The 20,156-nt window shown below is 44.0% G+C and overlaps 1 protein-coding gene across 1 annotated transcript in view; it reads right to left on the minus strand.

Moving 5' to 3' along the window:
- The window catches only part of LOC124776081 (Down syndrome cell adhesion molecule-like protein Dscam2), a 197,595-nt gene that overhangs the window by 131,020 nt on the left and 46,419 nt on the right, over nucleotides 1-20,156 (minus strand). Inside the window, exon 6 of the mRNA XM_047250924.1 lies at nucleotides 16,109-16,267. Within this exon, the coding sequence (XP_047106880.1) occupies nucleotides 16,109-16,267 (159 nt within the window). The remainder of the gene's footprint in view (nucleotides 1-16,108; nucleotides 16,268-20,156) is intronic.

Genomic DNA, 20,156 nt, shown 5'->3' on the forward strand with positions numbered 1-20,156 from the left:
CCACTGATAGATTTGCCGTTTGCCCTAGTGATGTTGGAATGCTGTCGGACGGAATCATACCATTGCAGGATAACTCCTGCCCCCCCATCCCCCTCCCCCAGATTGCAGTCGAACGAAGGCTACGCTTCTGCCATTATGCTGGGAAACACTGCAGCATTCTCGTTAGGGCCCGGATCTTTTGCCGTGTAATTTTCAAATGTTTGGCAATCTGAAGAAAGACCTACGTGGACATCGGTTTTAGTCTGACGAGGAAGTGCAAGAGTGGGTGCGGTTGTAGTTCCGTCAGCGTCTGAGCACGTTGTACGAAACAGGAATTGATTGTCCCGCTTGCCAGTGGGATAAATGTGTTAACGTGTGTGGTGATTACTTTTGAACAGAGTAATACCATGGTCTCGTTGTGGCGAGTGTTCGATTTTCGTCTGGCTGCTCCTTATACACTCCTGGAAATTGAAATAAGAACACCGTGAATTCATTGTCCCAGGAAGGGGAAACTTTATTGACACATTCCTGGGGTCAGATACATCACATGATCACACTGACAGAACCACAGGCACATAGACACAGGCAACAGAGCATGCACAATGTCGGCACTAGTACAGTGTATATTCACCTTTCGCAGCAATGCAGGCTGCTATTCTCCCATGGAGACGATCGTAGAGATGCTGGATGTAGTCCTGTGGAACGGCTTGCCATGCCATTTCCACCTGGCGCCTCAGTTGGACCAGCGTTCGTGCTGAACGTGCAGACCGCGTGAGACGACGCTTCATCCAGTCCCAAACATGCCCAATGGGGGACAGATCCGGAGATCTTGCTGGCCAGGGTAGTTGACTTACACCTTCTAGAGCACGTTGGGTGGCACGGGATACATGCGGACGTGCATTGTCCTGTTGGAACAGCAAGTTCCCTTGCCGGTCTAGGAATGGTAGAACGATGGGTTCGATGACGGTTTGGATGTACCGTGCACTATTCAGTGTCCCCTCGACGATCACCAGTGGTGTACGGCCAGTGTAGGAGATCGCTCCCCACACCATGATGCCGGGTGTTGGCCCTGTGTGCCTCGGTCGTATGCAGTCCTGATTGTGGCGCTCACCTGCACGGCGCCAAACACGCATACGACCATCATTGGCACCAAGGCAGAAGCGACTCTCATCGCAGAAGACGACACGTCTCCGTTCGTCCCTCCATTCACGCCTGTCATGGCACCACTGGAGGCGGGCTGCACGATGTTGGGGCGTGAGCGGAAGACGGCCTAACGGTATGCGGGACCGTAGCCCAGCTTCATGGAGACGGTTGCGAATGGTCCTCGCCGATACCCCAGGAGCAACAGTGTCCCTAATTTGCTGGGAAGTGGCGGTGCGGTCCCCTACGGCACTGCGTAGGATCCTACGGTCTTGGCGTGCATCCGTGCGTCGCTGCGGTCCGGTCCCAGGTCGACGGGCACGTGCACCTTCCGCCGACCACTGGCGACAACATCGATGTACTGTGGAGACCTCACGCCCCACGTGTTGAGCAATTCGGCGGTACGTCCACCCGGCCTCCCGCATCCCCACTATACGCCCTCGCTCAAAGTCCGTCATCTGCACATACGGTTCACGTCCACGCTGTCGCGGCATGCTACCAGTGTTAAAGACTGCGATGGAGCTCCGTATGCCACGGCAAACTGGCTGACACTGACGGCGGCGGTGCACAAATGCTGCGCAGCTAGCGCCATTCGACGGCCAACACCGCGGTTCCTGGTGTGTCCGCTGTGCCGTGCGTGTGATCATTGCTTGTACAACCCTCTCGCAGTGTCCGGAGCAAGTATGGTGGGTCTGACACAACGGTGTCAATGTGTTCTTTTTTCCATTTCCAGGAGTGTATTTCGGTCGGTAGTTACAGTTTCGATACGATATTACAGTGACTGTATTGTTCGGAAGTACGATGCAGTGTTCCTTGAGACATTGCAAGCCGTTGCTTGCTTTAATCATAAACTTATCTCTGAGTGATGCTAAATGTTATTGTCTTTACATAAAGAACAGTATTGTCTTCTCAATAATCTTCAAATCGTGAGTTACATTCTTTGTTTATTATTTACGAAGTTAGTGAATTTACTCATGGCACTTTTGTTGCCTATGTTTGTGGTCATTTTCCGCACTAAAATTAATAATCAGATTAACTAATTTAATAAGATTCAACCTTGAATTACTGGTGTATCCATGTACTACCACAAAAAAGACAACGTTGAGTAGCTCAGGGAGTATGAATGAGAACAGTGGCACACTGAAGTTTACAAAGATAATGACAAGTTTTTATTCAAATTTTTATAACTACAACGAGCTGATAAATCTTACAAAAATAAATGACAAACAAAAGCCAGAAAAGAGATGTTGCTTGATTGGCAAAGCATTCACTGCGTGAGAACTATACAAATTCTGCCGTAAATTAATTCCTTTTACAACGCCTCTGACTTTGTTTACATGGATCCACAGTGAGACCGTTTTATTCAAATGAAATCATCTACGACCAAGCACATCAAAAACTATGCTTCACTAGAGAACAGAGAGTTGAGAATATCATTTAATAACCCTACGGTGTCCGCCTCCGGTAGCTGAGTGGTACGCGCGACAGAATGTCAATCCTATGGGCCCGGGCTCGTTTCCCGGCTGGGTCGGAGAGTTTGTTGTGTTGCGGGACTCACTCAAAGTGATACCTGCACATGTGGCGTAAATGGATCACCAGAACACTTAGTTTTTCGCTGCCCATTACAGATCGCAGGCATAACACCTACACAACTACAAATATAAACGCAGGATGACATAAGTACAGCCATCAGGAATAAAAACACATGGGAGGAGATCAACCAGGTGACAAACGAAGTATCCCAGGTACTGTACAAATCTTTTAAGTAATCAAGGCCGTACCAAAGATTGCGACCAGAGACACAAAACACACGGGAAACGGAAACATGGGAGACTACCAGCTATGATGAAGAGAATGATACAGATGTTGCGGAAAACACAGATTCGGAAAACAGTAACAATATGTCACTCACTCAAACTCAATGACGGCTCTCAACACCAAGAATCGTGCCTAGCTAAGCACCAACCCTACACAGTCAATTACGAATAACCCTTCAAACGTGCGATGCGGATAGGGATGGATGGCTCGAAGTACATTCCGAGCCCCCCATCCCCTGTTGGCTAGACGGGGAGAGTCGGACCCCTTTTCCCGAACACCTCCCAAACCTCTCCACTACCCTCACAAATCCACAAATCAAACTCATATTTCAAAGTCTCATTAGGTTAAGTATAGCAGATAAGTTATATTAAGAATTCCCAGCATGATTTTCTTTAATTTGTTTCCTTTCTTTGTTTTAAAGCATTTTTCGTAAAACATATCGAGATTGAATTCCAAATTGTATCTAAACTGTTAAAGCTTGTACATAGATATGCGATATCACTCAACAATAAAAGATAAAGGTGAACAACGCATAAACTGTTCCGCCTCCACGTGGCAGGGACGGGCAACATCGAGGGTGGCCGGAAGCTAACAAACTTGCGGCCACTCACGATGGCTAAGAGACCAGAAAACCTTGTTGGGTATAGCACAAAAGGATTTTTGTGGTAAAAAAAGGACCAGCCATATACCCACAGGTGGCTGGTCACCCACCTGGTTTGATGAAAAAAGTCCTAATCATCATCATTTCATCCCCATCGACGGGCAAGGTTCAAATGGCTCTGAGCACTATGGGACTTAACATCTGAGGTCATCACTCCCCTAGAACTTAGAACTACGTAAACCTAACTAACCTAAAGATATCACACGCATCCATGCCCGAGGTAGGATTCGAACCTTCGACCGTACCGGTCGCGCGGTTCCAGACTGAAGTGCCTAGAACCACTCGGCCACACCGGCCGGCTCGACGGGCACGTCGCCGAAGTGGCGTCAAATAAAAAGACCCGGCGAACGGTCTACCCGACGGGAGGCCCTAGTCACACGACATTTACATTGGACATTTACGATGGTGCAGCAAGACAGCCACGCCACGGAAGTAGCCGAAAGGCACGCGTTTAGTTCACGCAGGCAAGAGATGGGTCTGTAACAGGATACGTAATGAATGCTATAAAGAAAAGTACGTAGCTTCTGGAATACTTAACTTTAATCCATCCTTGTTGTATACATCGCTCTTGACGATACAAGTGAGACTCTTTAGATACAAGCTATGTAAGGCTAATGGCGCCTTGCTAGGTCGTAGCCATGGACTTAGCTGAAGGCTATTCTAACTATCTGCTCGGCAAAGGAGCGAGGCTTCGTCAGTGTAGTCGCTAGCTACGTCGTCCGTAAAACTGGGGCGAGTGCTAGTCCGTATCTCGAGACCTGCCTTGTGGTGGCGCTCGGTCTGCGATCCCTGACAGTGGCGACACGCGGGTCCGACATGTACTAATGGACCGCGGCCGATTTAAAGCTACCACCTAGCAAGTGTGGTGTCTGTCGGTGACACCACACTTTCACCTTGATTGAGGCAGCAGCAGCAGCAGCAGCAGCAGGAAACGGCACACTGTGTGCGAGGAGCGGCGCTCTGCGGCAGCTGTAATGTTCTGGCTTCCACGAGTATTTGCAACCTGCGCCGACTAGCGTTCTGATTATTAGAACACGGGAAACTTCCCTATCAGAGCCCTAAAATCCTGACAGATTTCGGTGTGAGGTGCACCCGTTTGCTGGTCTGGCCAGACCAATGTCACTCACAGGCACGACAGTGTGCTCTAGAATTGTCGAACGTCAGACGGCCTACTCAGAATGAATAAGTTTACCCTCGTGACCCACGATACGTCCGAGATGGTACGCAATCCCACTGTCGGTACAGTTGGAAACTGCCACTGCCTCTTAGTCTACCGTAAGCTGCAGGCCACAAGTCTCACCCGCTAAGGAAAGATTTGAAGTTCTCTACCAGGGAAGCACCAAAAGACTAAGGAGACAAAGAATCACAATACCTTTCCACCAAGCCTCGGTACAAGAGCAGAATTCGAATAAAAAAGAAACATCTCTATCTTCTACAAACCAATCCAACTATCCTCTACTCACTCAATCTCCCCTCTTAACTGTTCTGTTGGCCTGGTAGCCAATCCAGACACAGCATTGACTTTCCCACGCTGGAGCAATCCTCTGCTTTGCATATCCTGAATATCTTGAGGGGAGCCAGTCACCAACCCCAAATCTCTCTTCTGTGAAAAAATATTTTAGATCAGGGAGGTTTTATTCTCATGGTAGGAATGGCCATGTTTCGGCAAAAAACCTCTACCTAGACAGGATTACATTCCCTCATTTGATGAGAGATCTAATCTGTCCAGTTCACAATTTCCAATTTCTGAAAGAAGACTGTTAAGCTTCCCAGAAAGTTGTGCCCATGAAATATTTGGTTTTGCACCTCGTTTAAAGTACCTGGCGACTTACTGGCGTCAGAGGAGTTACAGTCTTGCCTCCACTAACGTGCACCACTCACTCAAAATGGTTCAAATGGCTCTGAGCACTATGGGACTTAACTTCTGGGGTCATCAGTCCCCTAGAACTTAGAACTACTTAAACCTAACTAGCCTAAGGACATCACACACATCCATACCCGAGGCAGGATTCGAACCTACGACCGTAGCGGTCGCGCGGTTCCAGACTGTAGTGCCTAGAACCGCTCGGCCACTCCACCAGTCACTCACTCCTTATCGTACCAGCTTCTAACATGAGATTGCTTAGAGTTTTATGACCGTCCCACTGTTTGCAAGATAAAGATTGTAGCAGTCTCTCTTATATGCCTCCCTCCATCAAGTTTTCACCAGTCGGTCACCTTCTCGATGGTCAATCGCTTGGCCCAGGTATAATGTTTTGCGAACCGGCGCCCTCCCACTCTAATCCTATGTGGGAAGACGGACGTGCCATTCCCTCTGCAGGTGCTGTCCACAGAGCGCTGCTCCCCAGAATCATTCGCACAGCCAGGTCGCTGGATACAGTCTTTATGACCCGCGACCCATCTTCCTCCCTCTTCGCCGTCGCCTCCGCTACTGCACTATGGGTAGAAGTTCTCTATAGGCTACACATACAGTTATATGAAGATTCTGCCAGCAATTTCCTCATGAAAAAAGCTATAAACCTTCCATGCTAAACGTAGCACTAGAGAACTCCATGATCATGGCCTACAATATGAATATTAATCTGACTGACAGAGTTGTTAAAGTGAGAGAGTGCCGTGGCACCTCTCAACATGCATGCATGTCCGAAGGAACTGGCTCGGTGGCAACTACAGCCGTTCTGAAATACATGAAATGTATTCACACCTGCAAACATGGACGACCATGAGATGTGATATGGAATGACGACAATGAAAATTTGTGTCAGACTCGGACTCGAAGCGGCATTTACCGCTATCACACTATCGCTATAAGCAGAAAATCCGGGTTCGAGTGCCAGCCCGACACAGGTTTTCATTGTCGTCATTCCCTTACACAGCAGATCCTTGTCCGTATTCGCAGCTGCGAATACGTTTCAAGTTACGGTTTCCTTTCCTTGAGGAATTGGCTTAATTGTAGCATCTATTCCAAGCTGTACACTTTTTCTTATTCCTCAGTGCAGGAGCTACTTATTGGCATCGCGTATCCCAAAATTATATTACCATAGACTTCCTCAATGTTTTCTCCTTATCACCACATTAGTCTTCATTCCTGTCGTCACAATTTTAACTTTTTGGCTTTCTTTTCGTATTTTTTCCAACATACTTTTAATGTCTTCTCTACTACAGATTATAAGTGTATCGTCGGAATATATTAATTGATGCCCCCTCCCTCCCTTCCCCCTCCCCCCCAACTCCAAACTTTAACTCCAGTTTCCATATCTGACACACCTACACTTCTCATTATATATCATCGTACATATTGAAAAGAAGCATCTATGGTACAGATAATTTTTTTCCATGTCTCCAAAGCTTCTATAAATTCTTGCTATATTTTTACTAATCTTCTTGTTTTTTGTATAGATTTATGATTTGTAGTGTAAAGGGCTCTGGTATTCCCACAAAATCTATTATTTCCCACATTTTTTAGTGACTTACATAGCCAAATGCTTTGCTGTAGTCTGAGAAGAGCGTAAATAAGTCTTCTTGATATTCTTCCAATTTTTCCATTACCCAACTGACATTTCCTGTTTGGTCCTTGGTGCTTTTACCTTTTCTGTATTATGTTCCTTCGGCAACTACCTGTCCATTTATATTTTGAGTCAATTCAGGATGATTTTTAAAAGAATATTGCTAGACTGTGGCATCAAAGCTATTGTCCTGTAATTTTCACACATTTTTGAGTTTAGTTTCCTTAGGGCTGTTATGCAACTGGTATTTTTCAACCATGTGGGCCAGGTACGTATAGAGTATATTGTGGATCACGAGTAAGGAAATATTATTATTATTATTATTATTATTATTATTATTATTATTAAACATCAGATTGAGAAGGGGAAGCAGCATGTACTTGCGTGGCTCCCTTTCCCGTTTAGGAAGTGCCGCGTCGAAATATGGAACGGTGAGGCTTTGTGCGAGCGACGTGCGGTTGGAGAAGTAAAGTTTCCTAAGAAATTCCCGGGCGTCGCTCGCACTGAAAATGTACCTAAGGGCCAGTTTAAAACTGAGTTTGAAGAATATTACGAGGGGGGAATATAAGCAGTATGTTAATGTCGGCCTCGACTGTTGTGACCACACAATGTCACGTCGGACACGGTTCGCTCTGTGAAAACACTTGGCACATTAAAAGTAAATGATTAAGGTTGCCCAACTACCAAAACAAACACAAAATTATGAGTTTGGATTTAACATACAGATAGCATGTTAACTCTTACGTTAATAACAATGGCAGAGCCTGAGTGTTTTGAAAAGTTCAGAAATCACGTAGGCGCGTCAGTGGCGCTGGATTCATTTCTCGTTGTAAATTATCAAAATACATCATTACAACGCGTAGTTAAATATTATACATGGACAAATAAATGGCTCTTGGCCTCTTTAACCACACTGCGTTAGTCACATATACTAGTCCCACATGCGTATCTCTGTAGGTTTTAACAAATTACAAATCTTATAATGACGCCCATGTAATGGTGCGTCCGTATTATACAGGAGATAAAAAGAGAGTGATATCGTCCGGCAGTGGACGATGGGTTGTGCGCTTGCTTTTTTTGTCTTCAGAGTTTTTCTTTAATATCGATGTTTTTACATGCGCGTTGAATTAGTCTATAGTTTCTTAGGCACGTCAGTGGCGCTGGATTCATTTCTCGTTGTTAATTGTGAAAATACATCATTACAAAGCCTAGTTAAATATTACAAATTGACAAATAAGTGGCTCTTGGCCTCTTTCGTTACTCAAATCAGTGTTTTATGTGACGAGATGTGGTGGTGTGAAAATAAAACATCTCAATATGATGGTTATTTCGCGCGCGTAACATTACTGGAACTTTCCAGGTCGAGATCGCAGCGCAGCATGACCAGAGGGCGTGCGCATGCAGCTTATATCCGTCACCTGGACTCTGCGAAAGGCCGAATGTTTGGCATGGCGGACAAGGGAGCATCATACCGACAGAGAGCTCATATACTTTACCTGGCTGCAGTGTAATGTCAACAGAACGAGTGGTGGCGACATGGACTCAGGACAGCAGAGTGGCAAGAAGAATATGCACCGAACCTTCCAGACGCATTATACTACGAGATTACGGTTCCACTGGCTCTGCTAAATAGACGGATGACAACACCTGAAATTCGGGCAGAACATATCGGCAGAGCAGCACCACAAAGCGTCAGGAACTGATTACGGGTCAGTTCAGTCAGTGAAAGAAAATTTGGGGAAAAAGTCATGTGGTTTTGCAGAGCACGTTTTGAACCATTAGCTACGGAGTGTGAAGAGATGTTTAGTTCCCAGAAAGTGCGTTAACACTATACGGAAACTGTTCTACTCTGCTAGAGGGGAAACTGGTTCTTAATCATCCTATACGACAATTCTAGCTTTCTTCCGGGAAATGTAACTTCTTACGTTACGAGTGCTGACCCTTTCAGACTACACCTTCCCTGCATTTCCTGTCCAGTGAGCAGACAAAATAACTTCTTGTTTATGTTCAATTGGAGTTATTTTCAGTCTATTAATTGCTTATTTGCAGTTGTTAAGTGAGCTGTCAGTGATGCTGAGGGAATTAGATTGGGAAATGAGACACTTAAAGTACTAAAGGAGTTTTGCTATTTGGGGAGCAAAATAACTGATGATGGTCGAAGTAGAGAGGGTATAAAATGTAGACTGGCAATGGCAAGGAAAACGTTTCTGAAGAAGAGAAATTTGTTAACATCGAGTATTGATTTAAGTGTCAGGAAGTCGTTTCTGAAAGTATTTGTACTGAATGTAGCCATGTATCGAAGTGAAACATGGACGATAAATAGTTTAGACGAGAATAGAAGCTTTCGAAATGTGGTGCTACAGAAGAATGCTGAAGATTAGATGGGTAGATCATATAACTAATGAGGAGGTATTGAAAAGAATTGGGGAGAAGAGAAGTTTGTGGCACAACTTGACTAGAAGAACGGATCGGCTGGTAGGACATGTTCTGAGGCATCAAGCTATCACCAATTTAGTACTGGAGGGCAGCGTGGAGGGTAAAAATCGTAGAGGGAAACCAAGAGATGAATACACTAAGCAGATTCAGAAGGATGTAGGTCGCAGTAGGTACTGGGAGATGGAAAAAGCTTACGCCGGATAGAGTAACATGGAGAGCTGCATCAAACCAGTCTCAGGACTGAAGACCACAACAACAACAACAAGTGAGCTGTTGTGGAAAAAGGTTAACGACTGGACTGTAAACAGTAGAGCTTGTTGTAACTGTAACACGTTGTCTATATGTATTCGAAAATGCAGATTTCATTGCGTCTGTTGTCAATGGCTGAAATAGTTTTCGCAGCGTGAGGTGCATCAAATGCACCATCGCTGCCTCAGCTCTCCCAACCCCTAAAGGGTTCATTAATTGACTGCAAAGTGACCCAACACAGTTACACAGCTTTACAAAATGATGTCAGTAATACACAGCGTCAAGATGACATTTTTAGCAATCCAGTCCCTTTTCTACCAACACTATGCAGGTCGCTGACAACATAACACAGTTTAAACAATACTTGGCCATTACTTACAGCAACGTATTTGAAACAAAAGCTCATTTTATAAATGCAAATAAGCATCACTTAATAAACTAAAAATATCTACACTGCTTAAAGACGAGCTCCGTGAAGCTATTTTGTGCATTAACATAAGAGAAATGGAGAGGAACTGCTGTTGAAATGTAGTCTATCTGTAAACTGAAAACTGGGTAGCACTCACCGTGGGTGAGGTCGCTTTCTCAGAAGGACTCTACAGCTGCCTTACAGGATGGCTAAGTCTCAGTTTCCACTCTAGAAGAGCAGAAAGGTGTGCACAATTTATTATCATTGGTAACTCACATCATTATTCCATGTTGTGTGTTAACGCACAAACCCCGACAGCCACCGGGTGCATGACCACAATTCAGCGACCTGCCTTCCTCCAACCTGCTTCCACACTCTTATACCTCCAGAATGCTATTTCTTCCTTAATAGGGTTCTACTGCACTTTGATATGGTACATACTTCATATTTGTTATTAATTCACGTAATTTAAAAATAAACATTAATTTTTCTACCCCTAAAACGCTATGTTTTATAAGTTGCCATTTTTCCATCCCCTGCAATGCTGAAACTATTAATCCTAGAGAAAACATTAATAGAGGCTTTCTTGCAGAAAATTTTATGTGCATTAATTGTGTACCGAGAAATATTTTCTCTAAATGCCCGGATTATCAAGTTATTCAAGAAAAAAGTGACGTTAATGGCCCTTTCAACCCCAAGCTCACAGCTGACTGATCGGGATTTTTAGTATGTTGTTCATGGATACCGCTATGTGTTTCTTTTTTTCTTTTTTTAGTAGGCATCTGACTGGCTTGATGCGAACCGCCACGAGTTCCTCACCTGTAACAATCTCTTCAAGTCAGAGTAGCACCTGCAACCAACGTCCTCAATTATTTGCTGGATCTATTCCAATCTCCGTCTTCCTCTACAGTTTTTGCCCTCTACAGTTCCCTCTAGCACCACAGAAGTTATTCCGTGGTCAGTGTTTTCCATATATTCTTTTCCTCTCCAATTCACTGGAGAACCTCTTCATTCCTTATCTTGTCAGTCCACCAGATTTTCAACATTATTCTTCAGCACCACATCTCAAATGCTTCTGTTCTCTTCTTTTCCGGTTTACCGACAGTACATGTTTCACTGCGATACAATACTGTGCTCAAAACATACGTTCTCAGAAATTTCTTCCTCAAATCAAGGTTCAAAATGCTCTGAGCACTATGCGACCTAACTTCTGAGGTCATCAGTCGCCTATAACTTAGAACTAATTAAACCTAACTAAACTAAGGACATCACACACATCCATGCTCGAGGCAGGATTCGAACCTGCGCCCGTAGCGGTCGCTCGGCTCCAGACTGTAGCGCCTAGAACTCCGGCCGGCTCAAATCAAGGCATATGTTCGACACCAGTAGACTTTTCTTGGCCAGGAATGCCCTTTCCGCCAGCGAGAGTCTGCTTTTCATGTCGTCCTTACTCCTTCCGTCTTTGGTCGTTTTGCTGCCTAGGTAGCACCAATCCTCACGTTAAGTTTCTAGCTGTTCTCATTTCTACAACTATTCATTACTTTCATTGTTCTTTGATTTACTCTCAATCTATATTCTGCACTCATTACACTGTTCATTCCATTCAGCAGAATCTGTAATTCTTCCTCAGTTGCACTGAAGATAGAAATGTCATCAATTCCACTCTTGAATCTTTCTTTTATTTCTGTCATTGCTTCTTCAATGTGTAGATTGCACTGTAGAGACACCCTTTCTTATCCGAGCACTCCATTCTTGATATTCCACTCTTACCGTTCCCTCCTGCCTCTTGTACATATTGCATGTTACCCACCTTTTCCTACAGCTTATATCTATTTTTGTCATAATTTGGAGCATCTTGCGACATTTGACATTGTAGAACGCTCCAAGTCGACAAATGCTAAGAGTGTGTCTTGATTTTTCTTAAGTCTTGCTTTCATTGTAAACCACAACGTCAGAATTGCCTCTCTAGTGCCTTCAGCTTTCCTAATGCCAAACTGATCATCATCTAAAGCATCCTCAATTTTCTTTTCCGTTCTTCTATATATTGTACTTGTCATCAACTCGGATACACGAGCTATTAAGCTGACTGTGCGATAGTCATAGCACTTGTCGGCTCTTGCAATCTTCGGGATTGTGTGGACGATGTTTTTCCGGGTGTCAGACTTTCTATACACTAACGTGAACAGTCGTTTTCTACATCTACATCTACATTGATACTCCGCAAGCCACCCAACGGTGTGTGGCGGAGGGCACTTTACGTGCCACTGTCATTACCTCCCTTTCCTGTTCCAGTCGCGTATGGTTCGCGGGAAGAACGACTGTCTGAAAGCCTCCGTGCGCGCTCTAATCTCTCTAATTTTACATTCGTGATCTCCTCGGGAAGTATAAGTAGGGGAAGCAATATATTCGATACCTCATCCAGAAACGCACCCTCTCGAAACCTGGCGAGCAAGCTACACCGCGATGCAGAGCGCCTCTCTTGCAGAGTCTGCCACTTGAGTTTATTAAACATCTCCGTAACGCTATCACGGTTACCAAATAACCCAGTGACGAAACGCGCCGCTCTTCTTTGGATCTTCTCTATCTCCTCCGTCAACCCGACCTGGTACGGATCCCACACTGATGAGCAATACTCAAGTATAGGTCGAACGAGTGTTTTGTAAGCCACCTCCTTTGTTGATGGACTACATTTTCTAAGCACTCTCCCAATGAATCTCAACCTGGTACCCGCCTTACCAACAATTAGTTTTATATGATCATTCCACTTCAAATCGTTCCGTACGCATACTCCCAGATATTTTACAGAAGTAACTGCTACCAGTGTTTGTTCCGCTATCATATAATCATACAATAAAGGATCCTTCTTTCTATGTATTCGCAATACATTACATTTGTCTATGTTAAGGGTCAGTTGCCACTCCCTGCACCAAGTGCCTATCCGCTGCAGATCTTCCTGTATTTCGCTACAATTTTCTAATGCAGCAACTTCTCTGTATACTACAGCATCATCCGCGAAAAGCCGCATGGAACTTCCGACACTATCTACTAAGTCATTTATATATATTGTGAAAAGCAATGGTCCCATAACACTCCCCTGTGGCACGCCAGAGGTTACTTTAACGTCTGTAGACGTCTCTCCATGGATAACAACATGCTGTGTTCTGTTTGCTAAAAACTCTTCAATCCAGCCACACAGCTGGTCTGATATTCCGTAGGCTCTTACTTTGTTTATCAGGCGACAGTGCGGAACTGTATCGAACGCCTTCCGGAAGTCAAGAAAAATAGCATCTACCTGGGAGCCTGTATCTAATATTTTCTGGGTCTCATGAACAAATAAGGCGAGTTGGGTCTCACACGATCGCTGTTTCCGGAATCCATGTTGATTCCTACATAGTAGATTCTGGGTTTCCAGAAATGACATGATACGCGAGCAAAAAACATGTTCTAAAATTCTACAAGAGATCGACGTAAGAGATATAGGTCTATAGTTTTGCGCATCTGCTCGACGACCCTTCTTGAAGACTGGGACTATCTGTGCTCTTTTCCAATCATTTGGAACCCTCCGTTCCTCTAGAGACTTGCGGTACACGGCTGTTAGAAGGGGGGCTAGTTCTTTCGCGTACTCTGTGTAGAATCGAATTGGTATCCCGTCAGGTCCAGTGGACTTTCCTCTATTGAGTGATTCCAGTTGCTTTTCTATTCCTTGGACACTTATTTCGATGTCAGCCATTTTTTCGTTTGTGCGAGGATTTAGAGAAGGAACTGCAGTGCGGTCTTCCTCTGTGAAACAGCTTTGGAAAAAGGTGTTTAGTATTTCAGCTTTACGCGAGTCATCCTCTGTTTCAATGCCATCATCATCCCGTAGTGTCTGGATATGCTGTTTCGAGCCACTTACTGATTTAACGTAAGACCAGAACTTCCTAGGATTTTCTGTCAAGTCGGTACATAGAATTTTACTTTCGAATTCAATGAACGCTTCACGCATAGCCCACCTTACACTAACTTTGACATCGTTTAGCTTCTGTTTGTCTGAGAGGTTTTGGCTGCGTTTAAACTTGGAGTGGAGCTCTCTTTGCTTTCGCAGTAGTTTCCTAACTTTGTTGTTGTACCACGGTGGGTTTTTCCCGTCCCTCACAGTTTTACTCGGCACGTACCTGTCTAAAACGCATTTTACGATTGCCTTGAACTTTTTCCATAAACACTCAACATTGTCAGTGTCGGAACAGAAATTTTCGTTTTGATCTGTTAGGTAGTCTGAAATCTGCCTTCTATTACTCTTGCTAAACAGATAAACCTTCCTCCCTTTTTTTATATTCCTATTAACTTCCATATTCAGGGATGCTGCAACGGCCTTATGATCACTGATTCCCTGCTCTGTACATACAGATTCGAAAAGTTGCCACTTCTCCCAGCGATTTTAGAAATTCTGATGAAATGTTAACTATTCCTACTGCCGTATTCTATTTTAAGTATTCAAAAGTTCTCTTAAATTCTGGTTCTAATACGGATCTTCTACATATTTTATAACGACTCCTGTTTCTTCTTCTATAACTTCATCAGACAAAGTCTTGACACACATAGAGGCCTTCAATGTACTCATTCTACCTGTCTGCTCTCTTCTCTGCATTTAATAGTGGAATTCCCATTGCACTCTGAATATTACAGCTCTTTGTTTTAATTTCACCAGAGGCTGTTTTCACTTTTCTACATGCTATATCAGTCCGTCCGAAAATCACTTCTTTTTCGATTTGTTCACATATTTCTTGCAGCCATATCGTTTTAACTTCCGTGCATTTCCTCTATATTTCATTCCTAAGTAACTTGTATTTCTGTATTCATGAATTTCTCTGAACATTTTTGGACTTTTTTCTTTCATCGATCAACTGAAGTATTTCTCCTGTTACTCATGGTTTCTTTGCAGTTACCTTTTTTGTACTTATGTTTTTCTTTCCAACTTCTGTGACTGGCCTTCTTAGAGATAACCATCCTCTTCAACTGAATCGCCCGCTGTGCTATTCCTCATTGCAGTACCTGTAGCCTCGGAGAACTTCAAGCGTATCCCTCTTCTTTGAGCACTGATTCTTCCTAACTCACTCCTATGATTATAAAAAACTCACGACAACTCGTTTTCGCCTATTCGAGCGTTCTTGGTCCTTGTTGACTGGACCAGGAATCTGGGTGTCAATTACCACTGACACTCTGCCACAAACAGTATACAAACTTGTACGGTGTGGAATCAGAGTCAACTTGATCATGGACTGACATTGTGTGGTATTCAGATAAGAGTCTAGTTTCTGTTTGTGGTCTCAGATCGACGACAAAGTGTTCTCAGATGACCTGGTGAAAGGTCACAGGTAGCAGCGATTCTCGAAACCCATACATCTGCAACTCTTAGGATCACTGTGTGGCGAGCTATTGGATAGGACAACAGGACTGGTTTGGCCATGTTTAACCCGAGGCTGAGTGCTCACTAGTGTGCGGCAAGCCTGGCAGAATCTATCGTCATAAACTAGATGTGCGGGGTACTAAACGGCATGTTACGTCAACATAGTGCAAAACCCCACACTGCATCTCATACCACAAACGGATCAAATGTCCGGGATGCGATACGAAGACGTACATTTTCACATCAGTCTCCAGCCCACAACCTTCCTGAAGTGACATAGCATGTCCATCCTACAACGGATTCAAGAGTGTGTTTATATACGTGAGGATTACTCGAACTGATGTTGATAATGGACACATGTCTAAAAAACAATAATCATTTGATATACGTTATGTGATGTAAGTCTCTCAAGAAAGTGACAAAAGTCGGACGGGTATTTCATGTGCAACACATTTACGTCAGTGTTTATACAGTGCAGACTAGTTGGTGAACGAATGCCGTTCCCGTTCTTCAAACTCTCTTACCCAGGACCTGAATATTCAGCTTGCTCCTTGAAGTGAGTCCGTCCGGATTTGTCGCTACGCACACGTAACCTCCCTCATCGGAATGTTTCTGCATGTTCTGTATTATGAGTGTCCCATTCTGGAACACTTGCTGTCTGTCGTTGTCCGGTAGTGTGGTTCCTGAAAAGAATAATTGTTGTAATGAGATTGTGGATTCTATTGTTCAGAATCAAAAGATAGTTGTCAGCTAAATGTAGTAATTGCAATTAGTTTACTTATGTTTCTCCCTTTTCTCAACAGATGCAATTTACTATGAGGAAACTGGTACTGTTCATAATAACAAAGATTTCATTTACCACAGCTACTGCTTTGTTTTCTATCGACACTAATTTCTTATTGAATGATTTTTGCATAGAATTTTTGGTACTTGATATTTTGCTACTTAGAAGAATGCACGAAAACTTACATGCCGTAAAAATACAATAGAGTGGAAAAGAAAATGAGGTTCTCTTAAGTGACGATCAGTTTCGTTTTAGGAAAGGTAAAGGCACCTAGAATTCAGTTCTGACGGTATGACTGATAACTGAGAAAAGACGTACAAAAAATCACAATTTCATAGGATTTGTTGACCCCCAAAAATCAATCGACAACGTAAAATAAACAAATATATCAGAAAGTTTCAGAAATATAAGTGCAGCTAAGGACGTGTAATGTATAACATGTAGACGAACCAAGAGGGAACAATAAAGATGAAAGACTAAGAGAGAAGTGCTCGTAGTAGATATTATGTTCGACAAGTGTACAGTCTTCCTCCACTGATGTTCAACGTGTACATCGAAGAAACAATGGCAGAAATGAAAGAAACGTCCAAGACTCTGATTAAAATACAAGGTGAAATGATATCAATGACGGCATTTGCTGGTGACATTGTTATTCTCACTAGTATAACTCCCATCGCATCCTCCTCAGATTTAGTGATAAAACGGTCCAGTTGATAGTCCGTCAAAAACTCAACACAGATCATGCAAGAAAAGAGGAAAAACGTGTCCTGAAGTGTGCAAAAAGAACCAAAATAGAAAAAGTGAAGGGTTCACGCTTAAGATATGCAACGTCGAGGGAAGCTGCCGAGCCACTGCATAATGGTTGTCTTCACGGTGCTGGACTGCGAAGAGGGAGATCGATGTTCGAATCTCCCTCGTGCTCCTTTTTTTCTCTCAAAATTATAAACTGTCCGTTCGGTCATTGGCGTGCCTGTTCGCTGTATTCATTTTGTGTCTGTGTCGTGTTGTAAAGTCTGTTTGCAGCAGCGTGGTGTAAGGTGATGGTAAGTTCTGTGGTACCAAACTGCTGAGGTCATCGGTCCCCAGGCTTACACACTCCTCAGTCTAACTTAAACTAACTTACACTAAGGACAACACACACCCCCATGACCGAGGGAGGAATCGAAGTTTTTACTCTTGAATTCCTTTGTTGTAACATAGACCACACTCAAAATTTGTTGTTTTTGTTTCCGTGAGAGATCGATGCAGCATATCGCGTGCTCTCTGTATTCATCACATTTAATCGCGACGATAATATTTTCTTATCACATGACTTATATTCTATTACCAATTATAGTATGACAACTACCAAGACCACAGAAGGGCAACAGGCACGTCAATGACCAGATGAACAGTCCATAATTTTGTGAGGGGATAAAGAAGACAATGGGGTACGAGGGAGATCCGAGCGCGGATCTCGCCCTTCGCTGTTCAACACCATGACCACACAACAATGTGGCCGCGCTTCTTTCAGTACGCTCCATGTTGCACGTGTTATTTTGGGCCGTTCACTATTTCTATTTTGTTTGTCTTTTCGCAGTTCATCACACCTTCTTCCTGTTTTCGTACTTGATCTGTGTTCAGTTTTTGACGGGGTATACTCCAGGCCATCTTACCATTAAATTTGAGGGGAGTGCATGGGGAATTTGCCTTGTCATTAAAGGTGAGTAAATTTACAGGACCCGCTGAATGGAATGAACAGCCTGCTGAACACCGAATATGGATTGAGAGAGAACGAAACGAGACGAAAGTAATGAGTAGTGACATGAATGACAAAGTTTGCTGTCGACTCTGTTATCCTCAGTGAAGATGTGGAAGAGTTACATGGACTGATAGTAAACAAAAAGGAAGACGAAAGTAACGGGAATGAGACTAGCGATAAATTTAACATCAACATTGAGACTCGTACACTACCTAATCAAAAGTGTGCGGACAGCTATTACTGAATATTAATACGGGTTGTACCAGTCCTTCGCCATTATAACGGCTTGAACTCTTCTGGGTACACTTTCAATGATGTGTCTGAATGCATATGGAGAAATGACAGCCCAATCTCCGTCAGAGAAGGTAATAGTGTTAGACGATGGGGTTTAACTCATCCCAACGGTGCTCCATTATGTGCAGGTCGGGACACTGGGCAGGCTATTCTATTTCAGGCATTTTGCTGTCCACAAAGCTTCTTTTTTGCCTCAGAGATGCCGATTTATGACAGGATGCATTGTCATGCTGACACAATAAGCCATAGTCTCCGAACGTTTCCTCTACTGTGTGTGCGCATTTCACAAGACTGTAAAGTCTGTTCACAAGATTCCGCATTTAGCGTTTTCTTAAGCGCAATAAGCGGACCAAACACTAACACTCCACACCGTAGCACCACCTCCTCCGTACTTCGCTGTTGACACTATACGTGATGGTAGGTGAAGTTCTCCAGGCATTCGCGAAACCCAAAATTTCCCATCTGATTACCACAGGGTATGGAGTGAGTCATCAGTGCAAATCAGTTTCTAGTCACCCACTGTCCAGTGTTGTCGCCTCTTAGGGCACCTCAAACGTCGCATACTGAAATGTATGGCTTATGAGGAGATGCTGGCCGTTTGTACCCCGTTCTTTTTAACTTCCTATGCACAGTCACTGTGCTGTCTGGTTTGCAGACAGCACTTTGAACTCACGAGTACTTCGTCTTGCTCATTTCATGCCACTTTTTACAGCCACCCCCCGTAACTGAAGCTGCGACATAGGGTCGCACTGGAGGCCGGCGGTGATACTGTAAACCTGTGGAGACATGCCACTGCTGAACAGGTCGCTAGAATAACTAATAACTGCACACTGGACACGCATTGGGAGGACGACGGTTCGATCCCGCGTCCGGTCATCCTGATTTAGGTTTTCCGTGATTTCCCTAAATCACTCCAGGCAAATGCCGGGATGGTTCCTTTGAAAGGGCACGGCCAACTTCCTTCCCCGTCCTTCCCTAATCCGATGAGACCGATGGCCTCGCAGTCTGGTCTCCCCCTCCACAACAACCTCAACATCAACTTATTCTTACTTTTTGATGTGTCAGAACTTCAGCAAGAGAAGTCTTCGTACAAAATACGTTTCCAGATACGTCAGCTGTTAGCATAAGTACTAATGACCAACACATGTGACTCCATACTTTATGTGAAGACCTTTCTTTTGTTGACGCCAACCAACAAAGGGAGAAACGATCATCATAATAAAATGAGGGAGATCTGAGCTCGCACGGAAAGATATAGGTGTTCATCTTTTCCGGGCGCTGTTCGGGAGTGGATAAGCAGAGAATTATTGTGAAGGTGGGTCAGTGAATTCTCGGCCAGGCACATAAATGTGATTTGCCGAGTAGGCATGAAGATGTAAATCTTCTGATGACGGACAGGGCCCGAAACGAGTCAGTAAATAAGAATCTTTAAATAAGAATCTTAAACGGCAAGTGACCAGTTATTTTACCGACTTATTCAGTGGTGGCGTAAGTCTCCTCAAATATTCTCCGTAATGGTCGACAGCCTGTGACCGTCAATACATGAGATCTACCTGGTCTTGGTTCAGCTGTGGTCGTTTTCTTCGCATTTCCATTTCACAGTGAAATCACCAGCTGCCTAGGTGTTAGAAAATCCATGATGGATCTTTTACTCGGGTAACATCTAATGACTAGTCTACGTTCGAACACCCTGAGCTTCCCTAACGTACTAGCTCTGTTGTTAATGTTTTTCCTCAGGACACCGAAGTATCAG

This window comes from Schistocerca piceifrons, chromosome 2 (genome assembly GCF_021461385.2).
Source record: "Schistocerca piceifrons isolate TAMUIC-IGC-003096 chromosome 2, iqSchPice1.1, whole genome shotgun sequence".
NCBI classification, from domain to species: Eukaryota; Metazoa; Arthropoda; class Insecta; order Orthoptera; family Acrididae; genus Schistocerca; species Schistocerca piceifrons.